Here is a 16,718-nt window from a genome sequence, read left to right on the forward strand (position 1 = left end):
CTTGACTCTAGGGAAATTCTTTTCAACAATGGCATGGCAAATTGTGCTTCCCTCTTAAGATCTGAAGTACATAGCTAGGCATGAATCATTTCGGAAGTATTGGGAGGACAGCCAAACCCCAATGCACTTGCGTTAGCCTGGTTTTCTTACATCTAACTGTGCGTGTCTGTCCCACCTACCTCTAAGGGCAAGTAATGCAGTAGCTGCTCTTGTGCTCAGGATACTTCACACTGCAGATGGGCCTCACCTTGGTCCTTCTAGGAGCATGAGCTTGGAATCAAAAGTCCTGGGGCCCATTCATTGTTCCTATTATTTTTTAAGATTTATTTATTTATTTATTTGAAAGGCAGAGATAGAGGTTTTCTATCCACTGGTTCACTCCCCAGATGGTCACAATGGCCAGAGCTGAGCCGATCCAAAGCCAGGAGCCAGGAGCCCAGGAGTCAGGAGTCTCTTCCAGGTTTCCCATACAGGTGCAGGGGCCCAAGGACCCGGGCCATCTTCCACTGCTTTCCCATAGCAGTGAGCTCGATTGGAAGTGGAGCAGTCAGGTCTCAAACCAGTGCCCATATGGGATGCCAGCACTGCAGGTGGCAGCCTCACCTGCTATGCCAAAGGGCCAGCCCCTCTATTTTTCTTAAAACTTAGGCAAGTCATTTACTTCCTTCAAGCATTGTTTTCATTAAAACATAATAACCCACTATTACCTTAAAAACACAAGTGTGTTTGCTTTTGTATTTAAAAGCATTTGCCCTTATACATTCCTTCATTTAAACTTTAGAAGAGGGAATGGGCATTTGACCTATAAGAAATTGCCCTGGGGGCCGGTACTGTGGCGTAGCAGGTAAAGCCGCTGCTGACAGTGCCAGCATCCCATATGGGCACCAGTAGGAGTCCCAGCTGCTCCACTTCCGATCCAGCTGTCTGCTGTGGCCTATGAAAGCAGTAGAAGATGAACTAACTCCTTGGGCCCCTGTCCCAGAGTAGGAGACTCAGAGGAAGCTCCTGGCTCCTGGCTTCACACCAGCACAGCTCCGGCTGTTGCATCCAATTGCGGAGTGAACCAGCAGATGGAAGTCTCTCTCTCTGCCTCTCCTTCTTCTCTCTTTAAAAAAAAAAAAAAGATTTATTTTTTATTTGAAAGTCAGTGTTACACACAAAGAGAAGGAGAGGCAGAGAGAGAGAAAGAGAGAGAGAGAGGTCTTCCATCTGCTGGCTCACTCCCTAGATGGCCACAAAGGCTGGAGCTGCACCGATCCAAAGCCAGGAGCCAGGAGCTTCTTCCAGGTCTCTCACGCGAGTGCAGGGGCCCAAGAACTTGAGCCATCTTCTACTGCTTTCTCAGGCCATAGCAGAGAGCTGGATTGGAAGTGGAGCAGCCGGGTCTCGAACTGGTGCCCATATGGGATGCTGGCACTGCAGGCACCAGCTTTAACTGCTATGCCACAGTGCCGGCCCCATGAATAAATCTTAAAAAAAAATTGCTCAGGATGCCCACATCCCATATCATAGTGCCTGGGTTCAAGTCCTAGCTTTGCTTCTGGTTCCAGCTTTTTGCTAATGTACACCCTGAGAGGCAGCAGGTGATAGCTCAAGTGGTTGAATGTTAGCCTCGCCCAGCCTTGCCATTGCAGGCATTTCAGGGAGTGAACCAGAAGATGGGAGAGCTTTCTCTCTCTCTCTCTCTCGCTCTCGCTCTCTGACTCTAAAGTAAATAAATAAGCAAATAAAAAGAAAACAAATAACTTCTTAATAAAATGAGCTGTAGGACAATGGTCACCCCCCCTTCCATAGGGTAGCATTATTTTCATCATTTATCTTTCTCCAGTATCCAGACCTTAGAGGGTAGGTGCTCCCTGGCTGTTTGTTTTGGATACATAATCTTTACAGAGAGAACTTTACTAGCAAATATTAACTTTGGATATGTAGCTTTTATTTGACCACCTTTAAAGCTGTTCTCAGTAAGCAAACACACGTACTGTATTGGAGACCACAAGTTATTTTTAAACTGCAATCGCAGTGAGAGGTCGATGATATGACTTATCCTCTGGCTACGGAATGCAATAAAACACATTAAAGAGGAATACCGTCAGTATACAATAAATTTTATGTCATACATTAAATGTTGCCTTTGATGGCAAATAGGAAGTGTTCTGAGAACAAAGGCTTGACTTGAGCTCACTGCTGCCGAGGTTCCTGATAGATTAGAACATCACAGGGAAGTGACCTGGCAGGGTGGAAGAGTTGTTGGCCTGTGTAGAGATGAACTTCTTTAATTTAGACTTTGCTTTTGTATTTGCATATTAATAAAATAATCTTGGAATCTTAGCCACTTGTTGAATATTTTCTTTTTTTTAAAAATTTTTTTCTTTTTTTTTTTTGACAGGCAGAGTGGACAGTGAGAGAGAGAGAGAGACGGAGAGAAAGGTCTTCCTTCCGTTGGTTCACCCTCCAATGGCCGCTGCGGCCAGCCCACCGCGCTGATCCGAAGCCAGGAGCCAGGTGCTTCCTCCTGGTCTCCCATGTGGGTGCAGGGCCCAAGGACTTGGGCCATCCTCCACTGCACTCCCGGGCCACAGCAGAGAGCTGGCCTGGAAGAGGGGCAACCAGAACAGAATCTGGCACCCTGACTGGGACTAGAACCCGGGGTGCCGTGCTGGCACAGCAGGCGGAGGATTAGCCTATTGAGCCGCGGCGCCGGCCTGAATATTTTCTTTCAAATAATCTTATATCTGAAAGGGTGTTTGAAAATATGTAAAGTCTATTCTCACTTCTTTTTCAATTTTCTTTCATCAACTTAGGTAGCAACACATCCCCTTGCCCAGGATGGTTCCAGGCAGGGATACACATTCAGTTAATTGTTTTCTTAGAATATTGTAGAAATTCTATTTAGAACAAAAGCAATACAGGTTCTTTATTCAGAAAAAATTTTTAAATATATGTAAGTAAAAAAAAGGAAATAAACATAAAAATACTTTCTCTCCATCCTGTCTATCCACTTTTGAATATCCTGTTACAGCTTTCCACTTTGATACACAGGCCCATGCACACATACACACACACACATAGGCACTCATATAGACTCTTATGTTCAACATATACTTCAGTTTCACAATTTTAGTAGCAGAGTCATTTGTGTATAATTTATATGCCTCAAGTTCATAAGTACATAAATTAGTGGTTTTTAGTACAGCCCCAGAATTGTACAAATGTCACCACTATTTAATCCTAGAACATTTCTATCACTCCAAAATGAAACCCCGCATCCATGTGGCCTTTTGTGTGTTGGTTATTTAATTTGGTGTACTGTTTTCAAGGTTCACCCATGTTGTAAGCATGTGTCAGAACTTCATTCCTTTTTATGGGTGACTGCTAGTCCATTGTGTGGATACATCACATTTTATTTATCCATTCTTCAGTTGGCAAACACTGACTTATTTTCATTTCGGCTAATATAAATAATGCTGCTCTGAATATTCATGCATGAGTTTTCATGTAGCTATGAAGGGCCTCAAAAGTTCATGGACAATGCTCTTCTTTGAATTCATTAACTTTCTGAAGCCCACTTGTATGTTTTCTGTTCTCTTGGGTATATTGCATTAAGATTGGAATTGCTCAGTCATATGGCAACATTATGTTTCGCTTTTTGAGGAGCTGCCAAAGCATTTTTCAGGGTATCTGAACCATTTTGCATTCCCACTAGTCATGTATGAGAGTTTCAGTTTTTCCCCATCTTCACCAATACTTGTTTATTACTTGTATTTTTTATTTTGGCTGTCCTAGTGGGTAGATAGCATCTCATTGTGGTTTTGATTTGCATTTCCTTGATGACAAATGCTAAACATCTTTTCATATGCTTATTGACCATTTTTACATCTTCTTTGAAGATAAATGTCTATTCAAGTCCTTTGCATGTCATCTAATTGTTTTTTTTAATGGTTGAGTTGAAAGTTATTCTGGATATGAATCTCATCAGATATATTATTTGCAAATATTTTTTCCTATTCTTTGGGCTCTCTTTTACTTTATTGAGGGTGTCTTGAAACACAGGTCTTTACATTTGTTTTATTGTTGTTGTCTGTGTTATTAACATCATACTAAGAAACTACTGTCAATCCAAAGTCAAGAAGACTTACTCCTACATTTTTGTCTAAGAGTTTTATAGTTTCTGCTCTTAACTTTAGATCTCTGACCATCTTGCTTGAGTTAAATTTGTAGATGGTGTGAGGTTGGGTTAGAAGTCAATTCTTTTGCTTGTGGATATCCAGTTGTGCCAGCAGTATATTGAAATGATTATGTACCCAAAGAATAGTCTTTTAGCGTCCTGTTAGAAATCAATTGGCCCTGGCCAGCTCCGTGGCTCACTAGGCTAATCCTCTACCTGCTGCGCCAGCACGGCACCCCAGGGTTCTAGTCCCAGTCGGGGCGCCGGATTCTGTTCTGGTTGCTCCTCTTCCAGGGCAGCTCTCTGCTGTGGCCTGGGAGGGCAGTGGAGGATGGCCCAGGTGCTTGGGCCCTGCACCCGCATGGGAGATTAGGAGGAAGCACCTGGCTCCTGGCTTTGGATCAGTGCGGTGCGCGGGTCGCAGCGGCCATTGGAGGGTGAACCAACAGTAAAGGAAGACCTTTCTCTCTGCCACTCTCTCTCACTATCCACGCTGCCAGACAAAAAAAAAAAAAAAAAAAAAAAAATCAATTGGCCCTAACAAAAGGGTTTATTTCTGCACTCTCATTTCTATTCCATGGATCTATATGTTTACCCTTAAGCCAGTTCCACCTTTCTTAATTACTGTGTCATTATATTAAGTCTTGACAGCAAGAAGTATAAGAAGTATGAATTCATTAAGTTTGCTCTTATTATTCTTATTTGACTATTCTGGATCCCTTGCATTTCCACAGGAATTTTAAGATCACATCATAGATTCCTGAAAAAAAAAAATAAGCTGAGATTTTGATAAGGATTCTGCTGAATCTGTAGATTGTTTGAGCATCACTTATTTTTTAACAATATTGTCTGCATTCCATGAACATGTCTTTCCATTTATTTAGGTCTTCTAAAACTTCTTTCAAAGATGCTTCGTAGTTTTTATTTTACACATACTATACTTTTTTGTTAAATTTGTTCCTAAGAATTTTGTCTTTCTGATTCTATTGTAAATGAAATTATTTTATTCATTTTGATTGCTTATTGCTAGTATTTAAAAATATGACTGCTTTTTGTTGATGTACATACTTTATTGTATATCTTCTCTCTGTTAACTATTACAAACAACTTTCTCTGTCAACAAATACACTTCTCTAAGAACATTTTAGTGGACATAATATTTAATTATGTTGTTATGCCATAATTTACTCAGGCAGGTCCTCGTTATTGGACATTTAGATTCCTTAAATTTAAAAAATATTATAAATAGCTCTATTAAGTCCTTGCCATGAAATCTTTCCAAAACTCCCAAATTATTTCTTGAGAACTTTCTGTAAGTGGAATTGTTAGGGCAAAATACATTTACATAGGAGTCATTTGCTAAGCAGTGAATATACTGCCTTCCTGAAAGTTTACAAAGTTTTCTTTTCCACCAAGGTTGCCATACTTGTTTGCCTGAATTCTCTTCTACCTTCAGCTTTGGCACTAAATCAGTACCAGGTGGATAGGTGAGAGATGAGCCTCACTGCTTTGCTTGCATTTCAACTCCCAGGAAGGTCAAACAAACCATCAAAAAAGTAAATTAGATTTTAAACTTATTTTTCTGTGAATTGCTTCTTAGGTCTCTTAGCCCCATTCAGCTTTTTTCCACTTCTCTTGCAAAAACTTAATCTAGGAAAGCCATTTGTGGAATGAAGCTTCTTCCACTCATTTGTTTTCCATTTCTGTTTATTTAGGATGTTTTTGAACCTAAAAACTTTCAGTTTTTATGTAGCCAATTTATAGGTCTTGCCCACACATTTATTTCCCTTCTTTTTATTTTGGAAGGACAAATACAGACATAGTTCCTTCCTCCTATAATATATCCCCGCATTTAATAAATACACTGATCAGTTCTTTCTTGCTCCCTTTGGGCTGCTAAGATAAATTGTCCAGCGTTGAGCGGCCCACAAGCAGTGGGAATTTATTTCCCACAGTTCTGGGGAGCTGAGATGTCCAAGATCAAGAATGCAGCGGGTTCCCTGTGTGGGGAGGACCGGACTACCGGTTCGCAGACAGCCGGATTGCTTCCTTCTGGCTCCCAGGGTGGAAGGCGCCAGGCGGCCCCTGGGGGCTCATCTGTAAGGGCACTGGTCCACAGAACTCCGCTCTCATGGCCTGGTCGCCTCCCAAAGGCCCACCTCCCAAAACAGTCACCGTGGGATTAGGATGCCAACATTCGCGTTCTTTCCACTGTACCTTTTCAGCCCTGCTTTGGGACCTTGCTAAGCCTTGCCCTCACGTCTTGCTCCCTTTCGCTTCTTTATCCCACAGATCTCCAGTCCCCTCCTTCCTCCCGGCCATTACTGATGGCCCAGGCCCGCAGCAAGGTCGCCCTCCCTGATGGCGTAGAGGGCCTGCGTGGGCTCCGTTTTGGCGAGGTGGCCGGCTCATGGAAATGCAGCAGGTTGGGCGTGTGAAGGCTTTCCTGCCGCGCAATCCACGCCTTGCACTGTGCGCTGTGGACTTAGTGTGTGCGCCCCGCCACGCCCTCGGGGAGCTCCTTCCATCCGCGGCGGCTCGCCGTTGGCTCCAGTCCCGAAGATGTAGGCGCACAGGTTTGCAAAAAGGACGGATCAATACTTGTCCGGAAAACCACAGAGAGTTCTGAGGGAAGTGGCAGTTTCCTATGCTAATCTCACTCAAAGTTACCGCAAGCCTCTCCGTCAGGAGCTGTGTGTGGGGGTTTTTTTTTTTTTTTTTTTTTTTTTTTTTTTTGTTGTTGTTGTTGTTGTTGTTTTTCTGGCTCCGGTCTGAGCTCGTGGCTCTCCGGAGAGGCGAACGGTGTGATTTCGGCCCTTGGCCCTGGGAAGGCCGGTCGGTCCCGACTCCGCTGCTGCCGCGCCGCTGGGTGGGAGCCCGGGAACGCCTCTCGCGGTACCAGCGCGCCCGCAGAGACCGCGCTGGCTGGCCCGAGGCCGGGCGCTGTCAGTGCTGATCCGCCCGGTGGCGCGGCCCGGGCAGCTGCAGGCTCCGGAGCGAGAGAAGCCGCCCCCACGTGGCGGGCTTCACGCGGGGTGCGGCTCCGGCACCGCCCACACCCGAGGCTGCGCTTGCCCCTGGTGCTGCGGGCTCGGCGAGACGCGGGCGGTGAGCGGCGCCCGCTGGCACCGCAGTGTCTGGGAGCCCCTCTGCGGGCTGCTCGGCGGCGGGATCCTGCGCTGCGGGATGGCAGCGGGCGCGCGCGCGTGGGGCCGGGCACTGCCGCGCGTTCAGCTGCTGCTGCTGCTGAGGGTGCTGCCCGCCTGGAGCGCTGCCGCTTGGGACCCCGGGGCCGGAGCTCGGCTCAGCCTGGATCCGCCCTACTTCAACCTGGCGGAGGCGGCGAGGATTTGGGCCACGGCCACCTGCGGGGAGCGCGGGCCCGGGGACGGCGGGCGGCCCCAGCCCGAGCTCTACTGCAAGTTGGTGGGGGGCCCTCCCGCCTCAGGCAGCGGCCACACCATCCAGGTAAGGTCTCCAGAGAGAGCGAGCAGGGCTGGGGTAGGGGGTGCGGGGAACGGTTCCTTCCCACAGGCCAGCCCACCGCGGTCTGGGGACTGGACCCTTTCCCCCACGCGCGCTGGTGACTCCGGGCCGCCGGGAAGGGCTGCCCTCCGCCCTGCGCACTGCCCGGGGACCCCGGCAGCGACCCTGTGCGAGCAGTGGCCGGGAGCAGCCGCCCGAGGCGTGCGGCCGGCGCGCGGCAGGTGAGCGGAGGCTGCGGCGGTCGGGTTCCGGCACGCGGAGGAGAATGTCCGCAGCCGCGCGCTCGGGATGCCGGCCGCCGTGGGCGCGTCCCGCCAGCTCACCTGGGCCGCGCCGGCCGCGCCTCGAGGCCGCTCCTGGGCTTCGCCCGTGCGCCTCGGGCCAGGCTCTTCAGCTTCCCACTTCACTCGGAAAAGTTGGCGGCGGGTGTCGTCCGAGGTGTATTTCTCGAGACAACTTTTGGGGTCCATCAGCGGCATCACTCTGATGGCACGGGGAGACTCATTTCGCCCCTGCTGCCTGAAGGGTCACGGCCAGCCGCCGTGGGCAGAGGGAGAAACGGCAGTGCGCGCCGCACTCGCCCGGTGGGGACGGTGGCGCTTCGCCCTCAGCTGGTGCGCGCCGGGCCGTGCGCTGGGACCAAGTTCAGGGAGGCGGCCGAGAGTCGGACCTGTAACATCAGGTCGGGTGGCGGCTTCTGAACCCAGGCCTGACCCCAAGTCCGCTAGCCCAACCCTTCCCCTCGCGCTCCCGGGGAGCTTTTCGGATGACTGGACCTGTTCCAGAAGAGGGAGTCGTTTGGAGCCTGGGTGTTTCAGAGCTTGTTTCCACCGTGCGCTTCCGTGCAGGACCAGCTGGGCGTGTATTCGCATTCTTATGTCTTCATCAGCTATTTGCATGTCTTACCGTGTTAATATATCGCGTAGATTATAAAACATTCAAGAAGAAATGAAAAAGAAAATGACGATGAGGAAAATACGTTTACCTTTCTTAAGCGGCCCCCAAATAATTTTTGCTTTCTCTGGCTTTTCTTAAGATTGTGTGTAACATTTTAAATATATAAATGTAATCATGAATATCATTTATTTTTATTTATTTTATTTTTAACAAATTTACATTAGCACGTGTGATGAAGGACATCTTTTTAAATTTGACAAGGAGAGGGAGAGAGAAAGAGAGAAAGAGAGAGAGAGAGAGATTGAGAGAGAGATGTTCTATCCACTTCAGTCTTTTGAAACAACTGGGGCTGTGCAGACCAGACCAAGGAGTAGGAACTCAATCTGGGTTTCCCACGTGAGTGGCAGGAGCCGCAGTACTTGAATGTGAACTGCTGCCTGTCGGGGTGTGCATTACCAGATAGAGAACTCAGGTATTCCAATGAGGGATGCAGGCTTTGTAGCGGCCATCTTCACTGCTTGCTAAATGCTCACCCCTTATATAACCATTAAAGTTCATTTGATAGTAATCCTTGATTTTAGTGGCTGTCATAACAGAAAATACCTATATACCTAAAAAATTGTAGATTCAGATGTATGAACTGTATTGTCTGCTGAATGGCAGAACCAGCTACAGAATTTTATGGAGTTGTGTGCAAAAAACAAAATGCGGAGCCCTTGTTAAAAAAGAAAATCATTAAACATTTCCAGATGGTGACAGTAGAGCATTAAACTAAGTGACAGACGCTGTGTGACCGCACAGGCTTCGTCCCATCACTGAATCTGGGCGCTCAGAGTTCGGCCCCCTCCTTCAGTTACTCTGAAAACTTTGTTAAGTAGAAACCTGCCTGGTAGTTGTTCCCTTTGCAAGTGGTATTCGGTCTTTTCTACAAGGAAGGTGTTGTGTGTTAAGGTTTTGAACAACATATTCAAAAGCCACCGCAAGTTTCCTATTGGGAAATATTAGAATACATTAGAAAATTATTCCATGGTTTTGGAGAGTGCAACTGTGAATGGTTTTGGAGTTACACATTTCCATGTTTTGTTGCTGAAAACATGGCAATAGTTCCAAACATGTATTTTCCAAAAATCTCTTTCCAAAGCATGCATTTCCTTAGAACAGTGTTGGCTTTTTCACACATTGTTAAAACAATCCCTGCATTTTTATGGCACAGAGTAAGTGCTGTATTGTTCTGTAAATATCTATCAGGAAGTGTATTACTGGCAGCCACTTTTCATCCCAACGAAAGTCAGCAAATTTGGAATTTTTGTGAAAAAAAATACTCACCATGTAGCACATCTTTAAGTTTAAAAAGCCTTTTAAGTATTTTACTATGATGTAACCAGTGAGCCCTGGGTAATCAAAAGGATTTCTTGGTCACTCCCTATTTCAATATAGGCTCTGTAACTCTCCTGCTATTTAAAGCAAAATCCATATGTCCCCTTAACCAGACACGTGTAAGCTGTAATGTGCCAGGACCAGATGAGAGCCCAGTGGCATCCCTCATTCTCCCTTGGACAGGAGTTCAGAACCATGAGTGACTTGGGGACTAGGTGAAGGCCCCTACATCACTCTGTATGTTAAATACAGTCACGTGTAGCATGATGGGTCCGTCAGCAGCAGGCCTCACGTACGTTGGAGGTCCCATTAGTGGTCACCCAGTGATGCTGTGGCTCTATGAGTTTGCTCAAGTACACTCTGATTTTACACAATGTATGCATTTCTCAGACTGTATTCTCATCATTAAGTGATACTTGACTGTACTGGACTTGTTCAGTTTTTTAAAGATTTATTTTTTATTTGAAAGGCAGGGTTACAGAAAGGAGGAGGAGGAAGAGGAGAGATCTTCCTATCTGCTGGGTCACTCCCCAGATGGCTGCAATGGCTGGGGCTAGGCTAGGTGGGAGCCAGGAGCTTCTTCTTGGTCTCCCACATGGGTACAGGGACCCAAGCACGTGGGTCATCTGCTGCTGCTTTCCCAGGTGCATTAACAGGGAGCTGGATTGGAAGAGGAGCAGCAGGGTCTTGAACTGGTGCCCATAAAGGATGCCGGTGTTGCAGACAGAGGTTTAACCTGCTATACCATAGCATCCGCCCCTGGACTTATTCATTTTTAAGTAAAATAAGGGTAAATAGAACATATAGTATTTGCTTTTGTGTCTCTCTGGGTGGCTGTCACACCCGGCTTTGGAGAGAACTGTCCTAATAGTGGGTAGAGTGGATGTCAGGAAGGGTCTGAGAGTCACAGCCATGTCTTCTGCCCGGGATTTTCCCGGGGGGGGGGGGGGGGCTGACGCCTTTCTGCTTGGCTGGTGCTCTTACTTATTGCTCATAGGTTGACAAGCTGTTCTGGGGACCCACAAAAGTCCTTATTTCCTGTTCAGATTGGGTTTCTAGCTAAGGGCATTCAAGAGGGGCTCACAGACCCAGGGGCTCACAGACCTAGACGGAGTAGGAAGTGGCTTTCTGAGGTCACCCAGCCAACTGTGTCTGCAGGCCAGAGTGTAGCCTGCAGAGGGAGAATCTGTGGTGTACACCTGAAAGTAAAACCCTGCTGACGCATGGTTTCTGCTTCTGCCACGGAGGGAGGGCTTGGAAGGCACACCAGTCGCTGACTCCAGAGCAGCATGCCGGGGCAGGAAGGACACGCTGAGTCCCAGAGGTCAGGGCTCTGCCCGCTGCCTTTCAGAAGACAGAGTGGGGTGGGAGACAGGTGCGAGAAGGGAAGGGTGATCCTGACTAACCCGGCGGCTGTGTCTGTGTGATGCCTGTCTTGAATCTGTTCATGTACAGCTCGAGATGGAAACTGGAGAAGAGTTAGGAAAATAGTTCCATCTCTCTGAACTTTCTAAAAACAAACTCTGGCAAACAGCCAGGATTTAGAGAGAGGGAGGGAGGGAGAGAAATATGATTATCTTCTTAGAGTTGTCCCTATGAAATACATATTCTCTCTGTATTAATAAAAATAAACAAAAGAATTTCAGATCAAAAGGATTTTAGAAAAAAATAAAAAAAGAATAAAGTTCATAGAATAAAACCTGTTTTTTTTTTTTTTTTGGTTTGTTTTTTTAGCTAGAAAATCTCTAAGAACAATGCGGCTCCTTGAATGGTAACTTGAGTCAAAAGGCAAGATATTCTAAAAATCTGAACTTGGTTGTGTGAAAAACTTCACCATAGTTTCTCTGACCTTAAAATTCATTTGGAAAGATGTTGCACACTGAATGGTGCTCAGATGCTGTGTTTTTGGTATATAAGGGTTTTGTGACTCAGGGATCCTGGGTGTTCACTGTGCTGTCCCCACTGACTTAGCACAGAGCCTGAAACAGGGCAGGGGTGCTCAGAAAATGTTGAATGGAGGGGCAGTGGAGTGAAGATACAGTTAGGCTGTAAGAAGCGACTACAAAGGATAATGTGCAAAATACTCCGATTCATTGTGTTGAAAGTAATGACAACTGAAATATGTCACACTTTGTGCCTTCATTTTAAGTGTTTATTTGCCTATGGAAGCTAAGGATATTACTATGCATTCCGACTCCAGAGGTGATAATAGAAGGGAAATGCAAGTCATGTTGGTTTAGCTTCAGCTGTAGTGCTGTAAGCGTATACTCATATGGGGTGGAATGTACACACTTGCCAAAACCTGTAATCTTGTAAATTTTGTACAGTTACAGTTCAACATATTTTGTAGACATTCATTCATTACACTTGGATTTCTGTATGGTGATGTGTACTTGATATGAATAACGTCGATAGAGAAATGCACACAAGCTATGGCTAAGAGTGAGAGTGGTCTAAACCACAAGAGTCTTAGCCTTGTGTTTGTGTAACTTGGACTAATGGCCATAAACAGGAAATGCAACTGTATTTAAGGCTGTTACAGAACTGTTGTGAAAGAAAATCCTGTGTTAACATCCAAGAGCCTTTTTCTTTTTGAAACTGATGTGGAAATCTTGAATGGGAAATCTAAAACATTTATTGTATCCATTGACATATTTGTAACAATTAGTAACATTAAAAGTTATTTTACGACTTTAGACAAATGACTGTAGTCAGGTAAATAGTTGTGTTGCACAAAATTATTTAGAAAAATCATCTGTTCCTCATTTGTGTGTATTAGCCAAAGTTCGGCAATGAAAGCTTAAGTACCAAACATTTGGAGAACAGGGACAGAAAGGTTTTCCTGTGGAGACCCAAGGTCTCTGACTAGCTAATAAGCAGGTTCCATATAGCAGTTGCAGAAATTTACATTTATCCCGCCGCAAGTCACAGGTTACTGGAGCTTATGGATCTTTAGTGTTGCTTGGGAACGGTTGGAGCTGCCAATGTCCAATCCTTGAATTAAAAGATCTGTTTCATGCTGTGAATTGCTGCTGTCATTGGGAGTCTGAATCAATCGCTCAGTCTAAGTGAAAGAAATACAGGAACAGCAGGGGACCAAAGGTTATCATTAACTCTGTCCCCTCACTTGTAAGGAGGCTGTAGCTAAACCCGTTACAGTTGTTGTTTGGTACAGATATGTGTATAATTGTTCTATCTCCTTGATGCATTGACCCTTTAATCAATATGTAATCTTTGTCTTTTTCTCTTGTAGCTTGTCTGTTACACCCTAGTTCTCTTGGTTACAATATCCCTGTAGTGTCTTTTGCTATCCTCACTTTCACCCTACTTGTGTCTGTGGATATAAAGTCAGTCCATTGTAGACAGCGTATGCTTGGATCTTTAAGAACAATCATCGTATCAATCGCTGCCCTTTAATTGGCAATTTCTACAAAGTGACTGCTAATAAGGAAGGACTCCTATCATTTTGTGATTGCTTTTCTACATCTTTTTCCTTTTTGGTTACTTAATTCTTCTATCATTGCCTACTTTTGTGTTTCATTGATTTTTGTAGTGCAGCATTTTGATTCCCTCCTCACTTCGTTTTCTGTATAATTTGAAGTTATTTCTTCATGGTTACTCTGGGGGTTACAATTAGCATCCTGAATTTATAATATTTCAATTTGGATTGATACCAACACAACTTCAATAGCATCCAAACTTCTTCATCTATACAGCTCTGTCTCTATTCTTTATGTTATTGCTACAAATTGTATCTTTATATGTTGTTCATTAACATAAAATTATAATTCTTCACATTTGTCTTTTAAATCATATATGGAAAAAAGAGAAGTTACAAACCCAAAATGCAGTAATCAACTTCTATATGAGAAAATTTCTAAAAGCTCAGGGAAAATATGCATTATAAAAAAACTATGGATTTTACATCAAAATAAACTTATCTTTTGAGTCCATTTTTACATTTTTTAAAAAGATTTATTTATTTACCTGAAAGGCAGAGATACAGAGGGCCAGAGGCAGGGAAACAGAGAGAGAGAGAGAGAGAGAGAGAGAAAGAGAGAGAGAGATGTCTTCCATCCGCTGGTTCACTCCCTAGATGGCTGCAATGGCTGGAGTTGCGCTGATCCGAAGCCAGGAACCAAGAGCCTCCTCCAGGTCTCCCAAGTGGGTACAAAGACTTGGGCCATCTTCTACTGCTCTCCCAGGCCTTAGCAGAGAACTGGATCAGAAGTGGAGCAGCCAGGACTCGAGCCAGTGCCCATATGGGATGCTGGCACTGCAGGCGGTAGCTTCACCTGCTATGCCACAGCACCAGCCCCGCATGTATTTTTAAGGTACCCACAGTTATCTGTTTCTTGTTGTCATGAAGGCCTTTAGAAACCTGCACTAGCTCTCACATATCATTCTAGAGATGTTTGCCTGGAAAGGAAAGGACTTATTAAGATGACTGGGACCTCTGTGGTCCCAGTCAATGGAGCTGCCTACGGGTGTGCTGTATACCAGCCTGTGCTCCCAGACAAGGTGGTGGAAAGTGGGACTAAAATCCAGTGTGGGCCATGTTGCATTTGCTCAGAGGCTAGAACCTTCATCTGCTTTACCAAAAAGAGTTACCAGCATGCTGATTGGATCCATAACACCAACAGGCTGGAAACTGCCCTGGAGAAAGCCAGCTCATTGTGTGCCATGTGCCCTGCCAATTTCTCAGTGTTACAAGGATATTGTATTCCCACAGTGATTTTCCTGCCCTAGATGAGCAGAACATACAAGTGGAATTAATAAATATTAGCTAGAGAGTAACATGAGTTTTAAGTGATTATTTATGCACCGTTTTAAGAAGCCGTTTCTCCATTACTTTTACATCACATGGTGTTTGGCATTCTTTGTATTGAAGTGGTACCCAGGGGGCTGGCACTGTGGTGCAGTAGGTTTATCCTCTACCTGAGGCACCAGCATCCCATATAGGCGCCGATTCTAGTCCCGGCTGCTCCTCTTCCAATCAAGCTCTCTGCTATGACCTGCGAAGGCAGTGGAGGATGGCCCAAGTGCTTAGGCCCCTGCATCCACACAGGAGACCAGGAAGAAGCACCTGGCTCCTGGCTTCAGATCAGCACAGCACCTACCGTTGAGGCCATTTGGGGAGTGAACCAATGGAAGGAAGACCTTTCTCTCTATCTCTCCCTCTCACTGTCTGTAACTCTACCTCTCAAATAAATAAATAAAAAATCTTAAAAAAACAAAACAAAACAAGAATAGCCCCAAAGACTAGCCTGATAGAAAAGAAAAGGAGAAAACCTGGAATTGTCACCAGAGGAAAGACTGTGGAAGTCGTGTGGTTCTTGTTTAAAAAAAACAGAAGTGTGGCCGGCGCTGTGGCTTAACAGGCTAATCCTCCGCCTTGCGGCGCTGGCACACCGGGTTCTAGTCCCGGTTGGGGCGCCGGATTCTATCCTGGTTGCCCCTCTTCCAGGCCAGCTCTCTGCTATGGCCTGGGAAGGCAGTGGAGGATGGCCCAAGTCCTTGGGCCCTGCACCTGCTTGGGAGACCAGGAGAAGCACCTGGCTCCTGGCTTTGGTTCAGCATGATGCGCTGGCTGCAGCAGCCATTGGAGGGTGAACCAGCGGCAAAAAGGAAGACCTTTCTCTCTGTCTCTCTCTCTCACTATCCACTCTGCCTGTAAAAAAAACCCAAAAAAACAAAACAAAACAAAACAAAAAAACCAGAAGTGCTACCCAGGAAAGGTCAGGATGGTGAGAAGATAGTGCAGCCTGGGAACCAACAATCTCCTGCCTAACACAGGGGAGGGATTGAGCACACACTTACATAGCTCTTACTGATGCCTGGTTCTGTCCCAAAGCTCCATATCCCCATTGACTCCTTAATCATCACAGCAATTTATGAACTTATGAGGGAGGTGCCGTTAACACACTTATTTTATAGATGAGGCAGCTGAAACACAGAGAGGTTTAGTGATGTGTCTGAGATCACACAGCTAATATGTGGTGAAGCCAAGACTGGAACCCAGCAACTCTGGCTGCAGAGTTCACACTCTTTACCACTGCTCTGTGCTGCCACTGCCGAGCTGACTGCTCCCTCCTCAGAGTCACGGCTAAACCCCGCTCCACCTTGCTAATTCCACTCATCGCCTTGGAGCCATTCATTCTCCTGCCTGTCTCATTAGATCACACGCTTGCTGGGGGTGTGGCCGAGACTTCTGCTCTTGACTGTCTCCCTTGTGGCAACTTGTCTTAAATGCTTAGGATGCTCGGTGAAGAAATGTTCAAAGGGCAGCACCAGTTTTGCCAGAGCAAAACCCTGATGGAAGTGCTTTAGTGAAAAACAAAATCAAACAAAAAAACCCAAAGCAAAACAAAAAAACAAAAGAAAACTCTGAATTTCAATAAACCATCTTTTGGAAGACAGATCTGACCCTGTTATATTCAATTTCTTTCTTCCTTTCTCTCTCTCTCTTTTTCTTTCAGATTTATTTATTTATCTATTTGAAAGTTAGAGTTACACAGAGAAGGAGAGACAGAGAGAGAGAGAGGTCTTCCATCTGCTGGTACACTCCTCAGTTGACTGCAACGGCTGGAGTTGCGCTGATCCGAAACCAGGAGCCAGGATCTTCTTCCGGGTTTCCCACACAGGTGCAGGGTCCCAAGAACTTGGGCCTTCTACTACTTTCCCAGGCCATAGCAGAGAGCCAGATTGGAAGTGGAGCAGCTGGGCCTCGAAACGGTGCCCACATGGGATGCTGGCACTGCAGGCAGTGGCTTTACCCACTATGCCATAGAGC

General features: G+C 45.8%; 1 protein-coding gene across 1 annotated transcript in view; it reads left to right on the top strand.

The window, feature by feature from the left end:
- LOC133766332 (laminin subunit alpha-3-like) overlaps nt 1–16,718 on the top strand; it is a 197,919-nt gene that overhangs the window by 3,279 nt on the left and 177,922 nt on the right. The window contains 2 exon segments of the mRNA XM_062200018.1: nt 6,458–6,590; nt 6,997–7,633. Coding sequence (XP_062056002.1) covers nt 6,458–6,590; nt 6,997–7,633 — 770 coding nt within the window.

This window comes from Lepus europaeus, chromosome 9 (genome assembly GCF_033115175.1).
Source record: "Lepus europaeus isolate LE1 chromosome 9, mLepTim1.pri, whole genome shotgun sequence".
Classification (NCBI taxonomy): Eukaryota; Metazoa; Chordata; class Mammalia; order Lagomorpha; family Leporidae; genus Lepus; species Lepus europaeus.